Genomic DNA, 19432 nt, shown 5'->3' with positions numbered 1-19432 from the left:
GTCCGCAGAGTATATCACAACATTTCGCCGAGAATGTCAGCGTTCAAACAGTGCGTGATCATGCTGTCTTAGTTATTGTATCCTGCCAATCAAGCAACTTCAATAAAAGCGTAACGGGATAGGGGTATCAAACTTGGGGTCGTGGGGCGTGCGGTGCAACATTTCCACATTAATCAAACAATTGAACTGCCAGTGTTCTTTCAAAATCCACAAACAGTAGCTGAAAGGGCCTTGCATACTCTAGATGTCAAAAGAGCTCTACTATACTATATAGACAGAACTAAGGCGTTTCGAAAAACAAAACAGTTGTTTGTTGCTTTCTCACCGCAACACAAGGGTAACCCTATTTCAAAATCAGGTATAGCCAGATGGATCGTTAAATGCATCCAAATATGTTATTTAAAAGCCAAACTCACCTTAACAGTTCCCCCTAGAGCGCATTCCCCACGCAAGCTAGGGGCATCAATGGCTTTCCTGGGTAATATTCCTTTACACGAGATTTGTAAAGCAGCCACGTGGTCAACCACACATACATTTACAAAACACTATTGTGTAGATGTACATTCAAAACAGCAAGCTGCTGTAGGACAGGCTGTTCTCAAAACTCTTTTCCAGACTGCTGCGACTGACACAGGTAGCCACCGCTAAGGGAGATACTGCTATACATTCTATGCACAGATATGAATTCAGAAGACCACATGCCTCGAATGGAATATGCTACTTACCAGTATGCATCTGTTCTTGGCATGTAGAGCTGCTGACATTCATATCGCCCACCCACCTCCCCGGTACCTGTCGCAGCCGCAGCATTCACTCTTAGCATGGACATCTCTTACTGTACTATACTCCATCTCTGCCACAATAGCAAAAAACAATCTGAGGATGGAGAGGATGCCCATGCGCACTGTAGTCCAAGGGAGGAGCCATCTATCTTGTGATACTAAGAAGACTCTTCCAGGACAACATGATGCAATCATCCGGACCCAACACTAGGCGGCGATCCATGCACAGATATGAATGTCAGCAGCCCTACATGCCAAGAACAGATGCATACTGGTAAGTAGCATATTCCTTACCCTAAATGTATCTTAAACATAAGCTGCGTGTGCTAACACTGTGAAGAGCTGTGATGCCCTCTGGTCACGTTCGCTCTATATTAAACTCATTAAATAAAAATAAATAAAATAAATTGTGCCTGAATTTGGGCACAGCTAATATTCGAACAGTTGACCGACAATTTAGAAATCTGATTTTGACCAAGGGGAAAGAGAGCATCCCGTGAAAATGAAGAGCAGTGTGGATTGCCGTCCAGACCCGTATTTCATTTGATTTCTTGAATTCAGAATTTTGAGGCGATACAATGCCAAATGTCTTTAAGCATGTCCATTTTAAATGCACGTAATCGAGGATCATGAATGAATGATTTAAGCGAATAACACGCACAACTCACCCCAACAGGGGTATCTGACCTGTGTACACTGTAGTGTTTGAATACATAGGCAAAAGGTCCCAGGGCCATAAAAAAGACAAAACCTTGGGTAAATTGCCCACGAATGTGACAAGATAGTGCCTCCTAAAACCAGGTAGAGCCAATCCGCCTCTGTCTAGGGGCAAGTTCATGAACCCAATGGTCTGCATGGACGTTTATACCCCCATATAAATTGATTTCAAATTGGATCTAGTTGACCAAAAAAACCTAACTGTCAAATGTAAGGTTATTGGACTAAACAGGTACAAGAAACCTCTCTAATATCATTTTGTTAGGATTACACCTGCTGATGAGACCAGTGGATAGCCTGTTCCTTCTTTCCTGCACTAGATTAGCTTTGTTAATTAGAGAATCGTAACTAAGTGCTACATTTGTCTGTCTGTCGTGCGATTTGAATCCCAATTATGGTGCTGCTGATTAATATCGAATGGCAACTTGTGGATTCGGGCGTTAGTATAAGATTTGAGTATAACTGGAATTCATCCAATACCTAGACACCACTGCAAAGGTTTCTCTCAATAATAGGGATTACTAGATTAGGATCACATTAAAATATTGCAATGTCATCTGCATATGCAACTATATTAACTGTAGCCAAATTTACATTAAGTGACAAGGGAAGCATCCCGCTTTTGAGACTGCACAGAAAGACTCCAGATGTAATGCACATAATTGTGCAGGAAGAGAACTCCTGGTGGGCTTCTCTTTTAGTATGTACTCAAATTCTGCCAGTAGATACAATCAACAAACCTGTAGATGATGTGTGTATCCAGGCAAGACATTTGGGACTAAGACCCACTAAAGCAAATGGTTCCCAAAGATATTGCTTGGAGGCCAATTGAATGCCTTCCCTGCGTCTAGACTGATTATCCCGGCTGGGATATTTAATTTGCCAGCGTTATCTAACACGTCAGTCGAATACTAAATTTCAGAATAGCAATTGATAAGTGATATAGGTTGATAGGATAAACAAAGTGGTGGATTGTTAACTTTTTGAACAAAAATAAAAACTTATGTCTGACTCCAGGAGGAAGCGTCTTTATGATCTTTTGCTGTGCTCTGGAACCATAGCTCCAAATCGGAACAGAGAATTTCAAGTTTTTTTATTTTTATTTATTACTATTTTTTTTTTTTTAATCAATAGAATTTGGCCCGAATAGCATACAGGACTGCACTTTTCCCTCATGCTAAAAATTGCTCTTCCCCCTCTTCCCCCTCTCTTGCTCTTCCCCCTCTCTTGCTCTTCCCCCTCTCTTGCTCTTCCCCCTCTCTTGCTCTTCCCCCTCTCTTGCTCTTCCCCCTCTCTTGCTCTTCCCCCTCTCTTGCTCTTCCCCTTCTCTTGCTCTTCCCCCTCTTCCCGCGCTCTCCCCTCTCTCCTCTCCCCCTCTCTCCTCTCCCCCTCTCTCCTCTTCCCCTCTCTCCTCTTCCCCTCTCTCCTCTCCCCCTCTCTCCTCTCCCCCTCTCTTGCTCTTCCCCCTCTCCCCTCTCTCCTCCTCTCCCCTCTCCCCTATCACTCTCTCTCTCTCCCGTATCTCTCTCTCTCTCTCTCTCTCCCCTATCTCTCTCTCTCTCTCTCCCCTATCTCTCTCTCTCTCTTTCCCCTCTCTCCTCTCTCTCTCTCCCTCCCTCTCTCTCTCTCTCTCTCTCCCTCCCTCTCTCTCTCTCTCTCTCTCTCTCCTCTCTCTCTCCCCCTATCTCTCTCTCTCTCTCCCCCTATCTCTCTCTCTCTCTCTCCCCCTATCTCTCTCTCTCTCTCTCCCCCTATCTCTCTCTCTCTCTCTCCCCCTATCTCTCTCTCACTCTCTCCTATCTCTCTCTCCTATCTCTCTCTCTCTCTCTCTATCTCTCTCTCCTATCTCTCTCTCTCTCTCCCCTCTCTCTCTCTCTCTCTCCCCTATCTCTCTCTCTCTCCCCTATCTCTCTCTCTCTCCCTATCTCTCTCTCTCTCCCCTATCTCTCTCTTCTCCCCCCTTATCTCTCTCTCTCTCCCTTATCTCTCTCTCTCTCCCCTATCTCTCTCTCTCTCTCTCTCCCCTATCTCTTTCTCTCTCCCCTCTCTCTCTATCTCCTACTTCTCTCTATCTCCTACTTCTCTCTCTCTCTCTCTCTCTTCTCTCTCTCGCTCTCTCGCTCTCTCTCTCGCTCTCTCGCTCTCTCTCTCTCTCGCTCTCTCGCTCTCTCTCTCTCTCGCTCGCTCTCTCTCGCGCTCTCTCGCGCTCTCTCTCTCTCTCTCTTCCCCCTATCTCTCTCTCTCTCTCTCTCTTCCCCCTATCTATCTCTCTCTCTCTCTCTCTCTTCCCCTATCTATCTCTCTCTCTCTCTCCTTCCCCCTATCTCTCTCTCTCTCTCTCTTCCCCTATCTCTCTCTCTCTCTCTCTTCCCCCTATCTCTCTCTCTCTCTCTCTCTTCCCCCTATCTCTCTCTCTCTCTATTCCCCTATCTCTCTCTCTCTCTCTTCCCCCTATCTCTCTCTCTCTCTCTCTTCCCCCTATCTCTCTCTCTCTCTTCCCCCTATCTCTCTCTCTCTCTCTTCCCCCTATCTCTCTCTCTCTCTCTCTCTTCCCCCTATCTCTCTCTCTCTCTCTCTTTCCCCTATCTCTCTCTCTCTCTTCCCCCTATCTCTCTCTCTCTTCCCCCTATCTCTCTCTCTCTCTCTTCCCCCTATCTCTCTCTCTCTCTCTTCCCCCTTATCTCTCTCTCTCCCCCTTATCTCTCTCTCTCTCTCTTCCCCCTATCTCTCTCTCTCTCTTCCCCCTATCTCTCTCTCTCTCTCTCTTCCCCCTATCTCTCTCTCTCTCTCTCTCTCTCTCTCTTCCCCTTCCCCCTATCTCTCTCTCTCTCTCTCTCTCTCTCTCTCTTCCCCTTCCCCTATCTCTCTCTCTCTCTCTCTCTTCCCCTATCTCTCTCGCTCTCTCTCTCTCTCTTCCCCCTATCTCTCTCTCTCTCTCTCTCTATCTTCCCCCTATCTCTCTCTCTCTCTCTCTCTTCCCCCTATCTCTCTCTCTCTCTCTTCCCCCTATCTCTCTCTCTCTCTCTTCCCCCTATCTCTCTCTCTCTCTCTCTTCCCCCTATCTCTCTCTCTCTCTCTCTCTTCCCCCTATCTCTCTCTCTCTCTCTCTCTCTCTTCCCCCTATCTATCTCTCTCTCTCTCTCTCTCTTCCCCCTATCTCTCTCTCTCTTCCCCCTATCTATCTCTCTCTCTCTCTCTCTCTTCCCCCTCTCTTCTCTCTCTCTCTCTTCCCCCTATCTATCTCTCTCTCTCTCCTCTCTCTCTTCCCCTATCTCTCTCTCTCTCTCTTCCCCCTATCTCTCTCTCTCTCTCTCTTCCCCCTCTCTCTCTCTCTCTCTCTCTCTCTTCCCCTTCCCCCTATCTCTCTCTCTCTCTCTCTCTCTCTCTCTTCCCCTTCCCCCTATCTCTCTCTCTCTCTTCCCCCTATCTCTCTCTCTCTCTCTCTCTTCCCCCTATCTCTCTCGCTCTCTCTCTCTCTCTCTCTTCCCCCTATCTCTCTCCCTATAGTTAAACTGAGAGTAGCCCCCATAATCGCAGATTTCTTAGCATAGCAAATCATAGAAAGTGGCTTGTGAAGTCAGTGTGATGGTCCGAAATGAAGTTGAAATCGCTGCTAAAAATAAGTGGCCCTCCCGTCCAGCTAATTGTTGAAAAACAGAGGGGTTGCCCAGACTGAAGCCATATATAGGACAAATATTATAAATCTTAGCCCCATTGCATATTCTAGCGATTACCCAGTGATCTTGATTGTCTAAGTCTATGTTTAAGAAATGCCACTGTTTATACGGTGTAAGAATAGCTACACCTCTGAGAGGGCTATTATTTGTAGAATTGGCAATAAGTTTATATCTGACTCTGTGTATGGTAAGGCTGGACTTCAGACTTCACCAAATGAGTCTCCTAAATAAAGATCATTTCGGATCACAACTTTTTGTAATTCTACCACAACTTTTTGTAATTCTACCCTGATATGTTTAATTTTAAGGGGGGTCCGAAGTCCATTAGCATTCCATGGTACTATACTAATCCTTAAAGATTAGTATAGTATCTCTATATTAAAATAAGATTAAAATAAAACAAAAAAGAAAGAAATGGCTGTTTCATCCTTTCAGATGATTTATGCTGCTGTAGATCATGCTTTAGTTTTCATTTTTTTCCTTTTGCGCTTCACTGCCCACCCCATACACCCTTGACCCAGCCATCCTCCCCGCCCCTGTTGGAATAAGTGTATGGCAAATTTATGACAGTCACATCCCTCTGGAATGCCTAAAATCAGCATTTTATTGACACCCATGTTTTTTCAAAATCCTATATCTTCCAAAAAGAGATCCGTAGTCGTCTTGTCATGTTCTGTACCTGCCACCTCAGCGCTTGGCTGGCATCCTCTAGCTGCCAGGCTCGTTGCTCGATCTTGGTTAGCCTGTGTATAGAAGTTTGAATTGGTCTTGACATTTTGGGGAGGACAGCCTGAGTCTTTAAATGGGACGTTTTAGGATGGCGCAATCTTTATTGTACTCTTCCATATGTAGCATTAGCTGATTGTAGATCGAGGGCAGAGGGGGCTTTTCCTGTGACCAAACCCCCACCACGCAGGATTAGTTTGACTGCCATTAGGGGAAGCTTTTAGGATTGTGGCTGTGGCTTCTGTGAGGTTGAAGGCAGCTGTTCATTGTTATCGTCATCCTCTGCTCTTGGTGACCTTTTATGGACTCTTGAGATAGTCTCTACCAGGTAGGGGCTATCGAAGGCAAGTCACTTGTTCTTTAGGTCTTGGTGAAAGTCCTTCCTGTTCAAGGACTGAACAAGAATTGGCAAAGCCAATAGGTCTGACTTTAAAGCTCCAACAAATGTAAACATATAACACATATTTTCACAAATGGCATTGCATGCACAAATGTTTATCACATTTGGCTGTCTTACTGGCTGTCAATGCTGGGGAAAATAGCAACAAATATGGCTTTATTTGTAGAATGCATATAGGCGGAAAAAAACAGTATCTGACAAACAACATTGTTGAGTTTATTTTTCATATTTATAATCCTGCCTGGTTGATTCTATTGGAAGCACTTCCTGGAAGGCGGAATGATACATTTCCAGCTGATTGCATGTGGTGCGAGAGTAATACACAGATAGCATGTTGTGAAGTGTGCAGAGCTATATGTATCGCATTGTATTGTAGTGCATCATTTATACTTGCGTGTGTGGTGTTGAAGAACCTTCCTGGTCAGTGAACTGATCGTACTGGGATGCATGGTTATAAGGATGTTGAAATAACCATGTCCCTAGGTGAAAATCGTTTTGGTGTTGTGTGTGAGTAACCATAGATGTGTTCTTATCTTGCCCGGGACATAGCACTTAGAGGTGTAATATATGAAAGCAGTGTGAGAAATAGACATGTTGGTTTATGGGAGCTAGGACTAGTTCTGCAGATTCCTGTTTTTTTGTGGTCTCATTCTTTCGGAACCTTTCTAACTCTTAACATTGGAATGGTGTCCACCTTGTGCTTTTATGTTTCTTGCAGAGTACTCATGCTTAGAAGAGGGAGTATGCAGAGATGAGCCTGGATGAACTATCAAATTCCTCCTTATTAGGATTAGGTAATGGGTGATCAGACTGGTGTGGAATGAGCATAGAAGAGTAGGTCAGAGTCCTGTTCACCAGCTGTGTGTCACAGATCTCTTTATATATGGGAATCTGCCCAACTAGCATACTTTTCTTTATAGAGTAGACTCCTGATTTATTCATGTGACAAAAAACAGATCATCCAAAATGTTTTTGGAGTTGCTGTGACAGAATTCTATTCAATCAATCTGGGAATTATGAAGCGCTCTACTCACCTTTTAGGGTCTCAATGAGCTGGGGGGGGGGGTGCAGCTCCAAGTCAGACAAAGAGCCAGGTCTTGAGGCTCTTCCTGAAGGTGTGCTGAGTGGGGGAGTGTCTGATGTTGACCGGGAGCTCGTTCTAGGCCTTTGCCGTAACCTAGAAGAAGGCTCTTCCATCTGCTCAGGTTCTGCGGATGCACTGGGTTTCTGCTAGGGCGAGTTCGGCGGAGCGGAGGTTTCTCTTGGGTACGTGGAAGGAGACTCTTTCGTTGAGGTATTTGGGTCCGGTGTTGTGGAGGGATTTGTAGGCGTGGACGAGAAACTTGAAAGTTAATCTCTTCTCAACGGGGAGCCAGTGGAGGTCTCGCAGGTATTGGGTGATGGGATCATGTCGTTGGATGCCAAGGAAGAGTTTGGCCGTGGTGTTTTGGATGGTCTGGACTTTGCCTAGCATGCCTCACAGGGTGTGGTTTGGGTTGAATTGAGATGATTGGTGTAATAGAGGCGGGTCAATTCTGTGAGGCCTCAAGGGCCACACTCCTTTACAAAATACTTTGATGTTGGAAAGCTTTGGAATTCAAGGACACCTAGTTCTCTCTCTTACTTTAGGTGAAGAAGACAATGGTCTGCCATATCAGTGATGGTGGCCGTTCGTACGAGTTGGCTTACTACGGTGTCTAAAAGTCCAGAGAGTGTTTGTTTTCCATGCCGCTATTCCAGTTGTGTGTGTGAGATTGTCTCTAGAGCAGCCAGATTTGTATTAGTTTTGTGAGTGTCAGATGTGCCTGTATAATCTGTAATCTGGTTGGCAGGCAGAGGGTACTATAGCATTGCAGCCTCTTCTGAGATCAGATCCACAAATAGACTTTTTTTTCAACAGGAGTATAACTACCTTTGACTATAGTCTTGAGCTTGGAATTAGTCCAGTTTTCGGAGTATAATTTGAGCCTTATTTGTAGGAACAGTGGATGTTTTCCTTGGGTAGGCATGTGGACAGCACAGAGATCCTGTGGGGAGCTTATAAAACTGGTATCCTCCGTTCCTTTGAGTGTAGGCTGAGTAGTGGTCTTGCAGCAGTGTTCTGAATCTATTGTACTTTTCTTGTTAAGAAGCATAGGCACCAAGATAGAGGTCAATAGTCCGTTTTAAAAATTACCAGGGTGAAGCTGGCGTGGAGCCACTGACGGTAAGCAAGGTAGAGGAGAATAAAGCCCCATTGGTCTTGTAGTGTAGAAAATGCTCTTGGTGACTTTTTTTTAGTCCATGGTGACGCAAAGATTTCTCACTTCTCTTCATATTCCTTTTGGGGCTTCATATCCCTTGCGCTATATAGTACAGAGGCTGTCAATCTGGGCTGTGGTCAGACGATGCTCACTGCAGTGCCAGATCCTCCCCTTTACGTGCTTTTCTGCAAATTCCTCGGAGTACTCTCCCTCTGCTCCTGAGCCCCTTGCTGGTTGCAAGGTGGGCTCTTTAGTGGCAGTTGAGATATTTTGCTTAACTGGAAAATAAATCTCTCTCTTTCCTGTGCAGTGCGGTGAGCATGTTGCATCCAGATGTGCAGTGGCATGCACAGGGTTGTGCAGCATATGTGCAAGTTACTGCTATTGTGCAGTGTGGTGGGTGTGATGCAGTTGTAGGCACCTGCCATCTGTCTGTTCCCATTTGTTCTTGTTACTAGACACTGTCCGTTTTTTTAAAGACTAATTCAGCGGAGTTACATTATGTCGAACTGTTTGTTAATTATTGACGTTGGAATTACTTTAATTGGTGTTAAAATCTGTTCGCACTTAATAAAAAAATAGCAGCAAAATGCTCTGAATTTCTTAACAAGCATTAATTGATTTTAGTTAATAACACATTGATTTCCCAACTAAATTATTCTTTCGTTTTACACTGTGTAGCCTTAAAGCCATAAATATAGTTCAAAGGCAGCTCGCGCGTTGCAGTACGTGCCCCTAATATCACAAATGTACACATTCAGGGTGGGGTTGTGTGCATTCCCTTTCAGCACTTGTCTTTGGGGTGAACCGTGACAGATTCCGTGCTGCTGCGCATTATATCGCTTGCAGTGCCTCTGATCTCTGCCGCTTTTGTTCCCACCAGGTATGTCCTGAGGAGGATCCTGAGGCGGGCAGTGCGGTACTCGCATGAAAAGCTGAATGCCTCGAAGGGCTTCTTTGCCACCCTAGTGGATGTGGTGGTGCAGTCATTGGTAAGTGCTCCCTCCTGGGTGTGAGACGTCTGTGTGTTATGTGACATACTTTAGAGAAGGTTGCTTTAGACGTCGTATGACCTGGCATGTAAGATAGTGGGGGGTAGTATTTCGGTGTTTTGGGCAGACCTATGTAATGGAAGGACAGGAGTAATGGTTTTGTGTAATGGGAAGACGTGAATATGGCCTGTGAAATCAAAGCACACTTAACCGGACAAATGTAAACGGCACATGTTAATTGAGAGTAAATAAATGGAGATGACATCCAGGGGTGAGGGGCTGCATACCTACCAACTTGAAGAACAATCTCACATGGAGACTGGCCTTGTGCAGAGAAGAACCTTCAAGGCACTTTTGAACCCTGACCCCCCCTTCCCACTACCCCCCAAAAAAAGCTTGCTGTGGCTGGTGTCGATGTTATGGGGTGTTTCACCCCATAAAGGACGTCATCAGTGCCTCTGGAAAAAAACACTATTTTCAGTGGTTTTCAGCTCGTTTTCCCTTCCACCACGTGACATCGGCTCCTCACCGGGAGACCATGTGATGTGAGCCGATATCGTGTCACATGGTGATACAGTGTGAGTTGGCTGTTATGGGACTGTGATGTTGTTTTTGTGGCAAGGGAGACCCCTCCATTCCTTAATGCCATCCGAGGTGGGTCCCCTACCTTAAACAGCCGTTCAGTGCCATCCTATTTTAAATATCTGTGGTGTGGCTTCCTTTTAGAACCAGGGAGAAAGACCTTTTTTTCAAATCATTGCAATGAAAGTGGAATACTTAAACTTAACTTGTGTACCAAAACCACAGTAAAGGCATTCGCATAAGCCCTCAGATTCCTCACTTGTACTTCTTTGGACGCCATCTCCGATGGAGCCTTGTGTTTTTAAGACCGTTCCCAGTTGCAAGTCTTGTGTAATAAACCATTGACGAGTTCAGGATTCTTTCCTTGTAGGTTATTTTCTCTCAAGAGTTTCGTATTGACATACAGGAATAGAGGAACGACCATAACGTCCACCTTGATGGTTGTCCGTACTCTAATCCCCCCCCACATTCCACCCTCGTCATTCTACCCTATGCCTACGCATTCCAACAAGAGTAGAACGTTATGATGACAATCCCATAGCAAAAGAGCATACATTCATCTTACAAGATCATAACATAACACATCTCCCCACCTAAATTGAAGACCAACCTTACAAGACTAATAAAAAAACCACAATGTCCACTCAGGTTGCAATGAAATAACTGCAAATGAAATAACACTGTGATCTAAAACTCAACTTAAATTGAATGATGTTTTTCACAAATAAATGCAAATGAAAAAACATTGTGATCCAAAACAGCTTAAATAGAATAACATTCTCACAAATAAGTCACACACCAAAATCATCTAACGTTTAGATTTCACACACGCTCTACCAAATCTTGAAACAATTTGACGATATGCAGGACCTTCTTCAACTGGTTGTACAGCACCTTCTTCCACCAGTTCTTTATCAGTTGAAGTAGGACTGTTCCCACTACCTCCCTGTTGCCCCAAAACCTCTGCCCGATTCGGAGGCACCTCTACTATCACCTCCCTGTTGCTCAGGAACTTCACTTACACACTGGTGGTTAGTAATAGGAGGGCTACTATTAATAGGATCTAGGCAATTGCCATCCACACAAACGTCGTTCATCCAATCATATGGCCTGCAACTTTGACTCTCTCTTGAGTTGGTGTTTTTAATCTTTCCCCTGAACAGCGCAAACCTTTTGGCATGCCATACTTTGCCATCACTCAGTAAGGTCGAGTTCCACAATATTCCGATTACTTTCAAATGTTCCAAAAGCCTTCTGTCACTCTTGCAAACCATTTGTCCTATTTTCACCTTCACAACATCCCGCCCTTAAGATCCACTCTTCTAACACTATGAGTAGATTCATAGCTTTGCTTATACTTCTACTATCCCTTGTCCTATGTACCGCTTTACCGCATTGGGCGACCACTCAACTTTCCTGCTGCAACACAGCCAACCCATGTTGTCCTTGGTGCGGGGTGACCAATCCCCTCATTAGTTCAAATGGACTGTGCCCCGCTGTTGTACACTTGGCAATTCTAAATGCTCCCACTGTCTTTCTCACCTCTTTCTTCCAGACCAATGCATTGCTGTTCGACAACTCAATGGTTCTCTTGATAACCCTGTTAAAACGCTCCACATTGCCATTTCCCTCAGAGTGATAAAAAGACGTAGTCTTGTGTATTACTCCTGTTTTGTTTTACAAATTAGTTGAATGCATCTGATATAAAATGACTTCCGTTGTCAAACTATCATCTTGGGTAGTCCTTCACGACAAAACACCGCCTTCAAAAAACCGCCCACTATTTCAGAACTTGCCCTGGACACTATTATAATTTCCGGCCACTTAAAAAAGTGGTTCACTAACACCAGTATTAACTTATAAGCTCCATCACAATTCCGCACAGGACCAAAATATCTACTCTGTCCCACAGCAAACCAAGCACCACAATGGGGTGTAACAGTGGTTTAAATGTAACCATGGATGTATCTGAATTCGTACAACTCACACAATCCTTTACTACTTTTTCAATTGATCTACATCAGGCCACCAGTACGATCGCTTAATCATATTTTTACTTTTTATGATGCCGAGATGTCCTTCGTGACACAATATAATCACTTTTTCCCTAAATAACATGGGAGGAACTAGTTTGCCCCCTCTCGGCAAACAAATCTAGTTCCACTTATAGTTCAATTCTCACTTCTCAATAAGGAATATATCCTTTAGTAAGGTCTGTTTTTCTGGCCATCCTCTTATAACATACTCGTTAATGGCACCTAACCATTTATCCTTTAGGAGTGAGCTCACTCATTCCTCGTGACCAAAGCTCTGTAAATCCTTCTTAACTACCAGGGCTACACAATATTCATCCCATTCATTAATATCTCCACCTTTATTGGGTTGAGGGTAACGACTCTAAAAATCAGCAATTCTGTTGCGTGTGCCAGGAGCATAGTCTACCTCATACACAAAGTCCAATAATTGCATGGGTAACCTACTGATCCTTGGAGAGACATTACTTAAACATTGAGAAGTAAGTACCTTAGTAAGTGAGTTATAGTAATTCCTTATTATTGTTTTGGTGCTCCAAATAAACTGTCTGAAATGTTTGAGTCCCCAGACGTACGCCAAAGTTTCCTGTTCGATAACTGAGTAGTTTTCCTCTGTAGGTGTGAGGGCTTGTGATGCGAACTCCACTACCCATTCACATCCATTATCCTGCAGTTGTGATAAAACTGCCCCTAAACCCTTTCCACTAGCATCTGTGGTGACAAAACTTTTACACAAGGCATCAAAACCTTGGAGAGATGGAGCTGAACAGATATCCTCTTTGATGCTTTCAAAACTATATTGGCATCTGTTTGACCAACAAAAAGTGTTACTTTTTTCTAACAATTGACTTATGTCATACACCTTTTCTGAAAAAATCCTTACAAACTTGAAGTAAAACTCCGCCAACCCCAAAATGGAACATACTTTATCCTTATTCTAATGTACAGGTGCCTTGCTTATAGCTTCAACCAATGCGGTCTTAGGACTAATGCCTCTCGAACTGATCTCATCCCCCATGTAATTAACAGTATTCAATGCAAATCTACATTTAGATTCTTCAGCTGTCAACCCAAAATCTTCCAGAGTTCGAAGTACTTCATGCAATTCTGTGTCATGTTCCTTTCTATTCCTCTCCATGATGAGGATGTCCTCTTGAAAAAAAAAAAAGAAAAATCTTTTTCCCCCATAAACAATTTGTGCATCAGTCGCTGAATGAAACATGGCAGCTGCCGAAGATAATCCAAATAGGACCCTCCTGAATTAAAAAAAACCAATGGGGGTTAAGAACGCTGTCAGATGTTTGCTACTGTGATGTAGAGGTGCCTGGTGATAATCGGATGTGAGCTCTTTAGTGGAAAAACGCTGCTTACCTATGGTTGCTGCCAACAATTCTTATATCCGCGGTAATGGAAACATATCTACAAAAATATTCTTGTTTAGTTCTCTTAAGTCAACACAAAGGTGAATGCGCCCATTCGTCTTATGTGCTACGACCAAAGGAGCCATCCAATCTGAGGATTCCACCTGTTCAATCACCCCACTCTCTATTAACTTGGTGAGTTCCTTGATTACATCTTCCTTCACATGCACAGGAATGTACAGTAACTTGTGAATGCATGGTTTAGCATTCTCTTTAAGAATAATCTTATGTACAAATCTATTGAATTCACCCACTTTGCCCGTGGACACCTGGTAATTTCCTCACAACATCCATACTGTTCACACAATCATTTCTCACAATCAAAACAGGTTTGGGACTGTTGGGATCGAGTATTATACCCAAGTCTCCCTGATTTCCACCCTCCACCGACCCAACCCAGCAGACTGGGTCTTGCTGTTGCTACATACATTTTGCACTCCACTTTTCTACCCTTAAATAAAAGTAATTTGCGAAATTCTAACAGACTAATGGCTAATAAGCTTGCCAGTAAAACTCTGCTGTCATCTCTGCTTTTTCTAGACTATTACCTATAAGGAAGAAATAGTGTGGGCCATGTGTCTTCTTTAATTATGGTGAATGGGAGAACCAGAATCCGCTACGATGGATACCTGAACACCACCCACCACTAAGTCACACACCAGTTTCTTCCTGCTACATTCCCCAACACATAAAATATCTTCTTGAATACAAGGGACTTGTGGTATGCCGACATTGGAATCTGAGTTATATTCTTCCCCACATTGTTCCACAAAGCATTTTACGGATTTCGACTTACTGAGCACATGTGCATAATTACCTTTGGTGCTACACTTAGCACACACTTGTCCTATGGCAGGACACCGCTTGTCATGTGCTAAGTGTCTAGAGCTGCCACACCGATAACATCTACCTTTAAAATTGTCCATCTTCTACTTCTGTTTACCAAAAATGTTCTCTTCAGTTTTCTGTTTATCTGAAATGTCTTTTTTACTTATCTTTTTCCTAACTATCTTCACTGTATAATCTACTCATTCTCTCTTCCCTGTACACACTACATCCTTCGCTCATCTAGACGTAAGCTCAGGTTTCCTAATAATGGAAGTGACTTCCTGCAAACTAGACTCACTATGTACCAACAACCTATCTTGCAAATTCTGATTATTACAGTGCATAATAGCCTAGTTCCTCACTAACTCATCTTCAAGCCTTTCATACTTACAAATACTGGCTAATTTCCTTAATGACACTACATAATCCTTGATTCTTTTTCTCTTAGGCCTTGCTTTCTATGGTAGAAATTGTAACGGCCAATTGCTTTACATACAGTAGGTGCAAAGTAAGCATCCAAGTCTGCTAAAGCTTGCGTGAAAACATTTCCTTCCTCCCGAGTACAGCTTCTTTTCCATGCAGTTGTAGACCTTCAAGCCTCCTGGCAGTGTAGTAGAAAGTATTAATGCAGTTAATTGGTTAGTCCTTCCATTTTTCCCACTTCAATCTGTTAACTTCCTCCTCCCTTACCATGAATGGTTGTTTTGCAGGAAGATACATGGTTGCCATAATGTCGCTAATACCTTCACACTGATTATAACTGAATGAATAAAAAAAAAAAAGTAAGGAAACAACTTGCTGAACTAAAGCTGGAATAACAGCTGAGAGCTAAATATAAGTTACAAAAAACTGAACCATGCGTGGATTGCGCTCCAAATGCGTTTAAAAATAGGAAGATGTGCCTGACACCGTACACAAACTGCAATTTCCAAATTCAATCAAACTGCTCCTATTTGTTTTTAATTCTCTAGCACGAAGGTGTGCCTATCACCGTGATCGGTACAAGCATGGTATATACTAGAGCGCAATGTGTGCTCATCACAGTGAGTAGCGCCAAGCAACCAATTACGGCTGAAAGCTTCCAACTCCGGTGTGCCTATCACTGAGTGCAGGCACTGACTGATCCAATATGGCCACTCGTACGTGAATGTACGTACTCTCATTCACCCAGAGGAAAGCTTCTGACTCCGGTGTGCCTGTCACCAAGTGCAGGCACTGACTGATCCAATATGGACACTCAGACGTGAGTGTGCATGCCCATGTTCACCTAGATGCTGTCCTACAATGCTCCTGCAATGCTCTCCATTACATTTTATTTATTTATTGCATTTTTGTATAGCGTAGACTTAACCCAAAGGTGTCGGAGCGCTTCACAATAAAACCAAGTACGTTACATGAGGAAAGTATTACAAATTTACACGTTGCAGAAAGAAGCAAGAACAGGTAATATAAAATAATAGATGGCAATCGCTCAAAAACACAAAAAACCCAATAGGATGAAGATTGTGCAGGCATAGATTACAAATTTACAATAATGAAAGAACTTTCTTGAGGGAAATGAAAAGGGGTGTATTAGTTCTGGAATTGTCTTTGGAAGAGTAGCGATTTGAGGTCCGTTTTGAAGGTCCGGGTAGAGGTGGTGTTACGGAGTGGTGGAGAAAGGGAGTTCCAGATTCTCACTGCATTGCCTGAGAATGATTGAGCCATCGATCTTTCCCTTTTGAAGGTGGGTGGCTCAAGCAGTACATTTTCTGCATTTACGAGACAGTCTAGAGCCTCCAGAGATTTTCAGTTTATTCACCAGGTATCGAGGGGAGGAAGTGTGGAAGGCTTTATGGGTAATACAGGCTGTCTTGTGGATTAATCTTGCCTCGATGGGAAGCCATCGAAGAGAAGACAAAATGGGTGTGTTGTCGTCACTTCTTTTGGCTCCAAATATAAAACGAGCCGCTGCATGAAGGACGGATTTAAGAGGGGGAAAAGTGGGATTGGGGTAGGCCAATAAGAAGAGAATTGCAATAGTCCAATCTAGAGCAGGGGTCTCCAAACCGGTCATGGAGGGCCGGATCCATGCCAGATTTTTTGGATATCCCCATTGAGATAAATGAGGTTATTTTAAAAATCTGGCATGGATCCGGCCCTCCAGGACCAGTTTGGAGACCCCTGATCTAGAGGGAACTAGAGATTGGACTAAGGTTTTTAGGTCTTGCTTCGGAAAGAAACGACTAATCCCTCAGAGAAGGCGCAGTTAGTATTGTGCATTCTTTGCCATGGAGTTGATGTGGGAGAGTAGATTGAGCCTTTTGTCAAGTATGACACCCAGGGATTTTGCGCTGTCGACAACAATAGGTTTTGTGTTGAGTAAATTCAACTGATCCATCCAAGATTGAACAATGAGGAGGAGAGAGTGAGGTAGAGAGGAGGAGGAATTCAGTTTTGGAAGGATTCAGAATGAGCTGATGAGCTAATAACCAGTTTTGTATAGAGTTGAGAGTAGAGTTGAGGATTTACATATCGTGTATGGAAGACACCTTAAGGTAGATTTGAGTGTCATCTGCATAGAGATATCGGATCCCAGATTTGCTTAGGAGATTTCCCAATAGTTCCAAATAGAGATTGAACAAAGTGGGTGCAAGGATAGAACCTTGAGGGAAACCTTGACCTACCGCCAAAGAAGACGAAATACTGAAAGACTAAAGACATCACAATAATGCTGCCGCTTCGAATGTCCTGCGTGGGATTCACTCTCCACACTCTAGTCACTGCCTTCGTGACACAGTAATGCCGGACTACATTGTCTCGTGCAAGGAAATACGTGTACATGATCAACCAACGGAAGTGCTAATGCCGAGCAGTATAATTCACCAACACAGCTGCAGAACAGTAAATTATGAAACTGACAACTAGGGATGCCAATGAGGTACCACTGCGATACAACTTCAATGTGCTACACTACACACATACAGTTTTGCTTGTAAATGGCCGAAATGAGTCCGTGGGAATTCTTGAGCGATCGTCGTCAACATTCTTGTGTAATAAACCACTGACAAGGTTTCTTTCCTTGTAATTTATTCTTTCTAAGGCTTTCGCATTGCATACAGGAATAGAGGAACAGTAATGTCCACCTTCACAGTTGTCCGTACTCAAATCTCCCCACATTCCACCCTCACCATTCTACCCTACACTCTTACAACAAGCGTAGAACGGTATGACGACAATCCCATAGCCAAAGAGCATAAACTCACCTAACAAGATCATAACAAAACACCAAGCAAATCAAATTCCTACATCCATTGTTTTTTTACAGTATTTTGTTTGAGATTTCCAGGAGTGTATGTAATTCTGTGTAGTTCATGTGCTGGTTATGTTATTTTCGCTTTTCTTCATAGTGAATATTTCTTCCCTTTCCATGGCCTTCCCTTTGCAGACATAATCCCATACTCTAAATTGGTTCCTCTTTTCATGTTTTTCTCTTCACTTGTCCATTTCAGGGCGATGCGTTCCCAGAGCTGAAGAAGGACCCCGACTTAGTAAAGGACATTATTAATGAAGAGGAGACACAGTTTTTAAAAACCCTCACAAGGGGGCGCAGGATCTTGGACCGGAAGATCCAGAGCTTGGGTGACTGCAAAACCATCCCAGGTTAGTCCATAATGCGTTCCTTCTAGGTGTTTGATCTGGCAGACTTGACCACTGGCTCTCAGAAGAATGGTGCATTTATTTGAACAAGTGAAACGTTTGGGGGTGTGATGCTTTATTTGGGAAGGAGGATTCCCTGGCATTGGATATTTCATTCATAATAATGGTTTCAGTTTTTTCAATTGTCAGGCAGGGTATGCAATGTTAATTTCTTTAAAGAGCAGTATTACAAACAATAATAAAGCCTTGTAAGCAGTGATACTAGCCAATGAATTATGCTTTCCTCTAGCACCACCAGAAGAAGTAATTTTAGCTTCTGTCACAGCAGCAGCTGTATTTGTGGGTCCCAGTGATTGAATGGTAGTTGTCAGTGGAGGAACAGCTCAAGGTGTACTGACAGAGCTCCGTAATATTTCAATGTGTGTTCATTTAAATTATTCAAAATACATGTTCTTAGAAATAGCACTATAAAGAGTTAGATAAATAAAGTTATTTCTGAAGTTACACGATCGCTGTATGTTGGCCATCAATTGCATTGCTGCTGTTAATAATAATAATATTTGGATTTGTATAGTGCAGCTAATCACCCAGTGAGGGTCTTAAGGTGCTGTCCATATGCATGGTGAGATTACTTGATTTTCCCAGAATCACAGTATGTTGAGCCGATGCTGAGACTCAACCCTGGATCCCCAGCTCTGAAGTTGGCTGCTCTGGCCGTTACGCCACATCCTCTTGAACTTGTAGTGCTCTGCCACTCCTTGGATGACTGCATGGCATGCAGTTGTGTCATAGGGTAAGGATGGTTTAACTGGTTATGGCTCCAAAGACTGATCATCTGCACGGTCCACATTATAGTCACGCCATGGGGCACCTCAATCGCTCATGGGAATGTGGTCCTCCTATGGGTCTTGCTGATCTGCATATTGAAAAACCAAAGGAAATGATGGATGGAGCGTTGACAATACAAGCACTCGCCCCCAGTCAACTGATCTGGGTTTAATCCATCACTGTTCTTTAGCCCACTCTGCCACCCCAGTTCAGACATGGCCATATGCAAAGCAGTCTGACCCTGTGCCTCATGGGAACAGTCCAGCCCGAACTGCCAGCCATGCCTTCCCTGGACTGGAAACAAGCTACTGAGGACCGGTTTCTGGCATTTCAGCCTTTTTCAGCCCGGCTTGCTTGAATCCAGTGGCAAAGTGATCAAGGGACTCACGTCTGAGCATACCCTGCCAACTTATGGCGAACAAAGAAAAACCAAAGGAAATGATGGACGGAGCGTTGACAATACAAGCACTCACCCCCAGTCAACTGATCTGGGTTTAATCCATCACCGTTCTTAAGCCCACTCTGCCACCCCAGTTCAGACATGGCCATATGCAAATCAGTCTG

At 43.6% G+C, this 19432-nt stretch overlaps 1 protein-coding gene across 1 annotated transcript in view; it reads left to right on the top strand.

Moving 5' to 3' along the window:
- Positions 1-19432, top strand: part of AARS1 (alanyl-tRNA synthetase 1) — a 336551-nt gene that overhangs the window by 100918 nt on the left and 216201 nt on the right. The window contains exons 8-9 of the mRNA XM_086945275.1: positions 9429-9537; positions 17893-18043. Coding sequence (XP_086801401.1) covers positions 9429-9537; positions 17893-18043 — 260 coding nt within the window. The remainder of the gene's footprint in view (positions 1-9428; positions 9538-17892; positions 18044-19432) is intronic.

This window comes from Lissotriton vulgaris, chromosome 12, assembly GCF_964263255.1.
Source record: "Lissotriton vulgaris chromosome 12, aLisVul1.2, whole genome shotgun sequence".
In the NCBI taxonomy this organism is placed as follows: domain Eukaryota; kingdom Metazoa; phylum Chordata; class Amphibia; order Caudata; family Salamandridae; genus Lissotriton; species Lissotriton vulgaris.
Note: the sequence above shows the minus strand (reverse complement) of the source record. Positions and strands in the feature narration are given on the sequence as shown.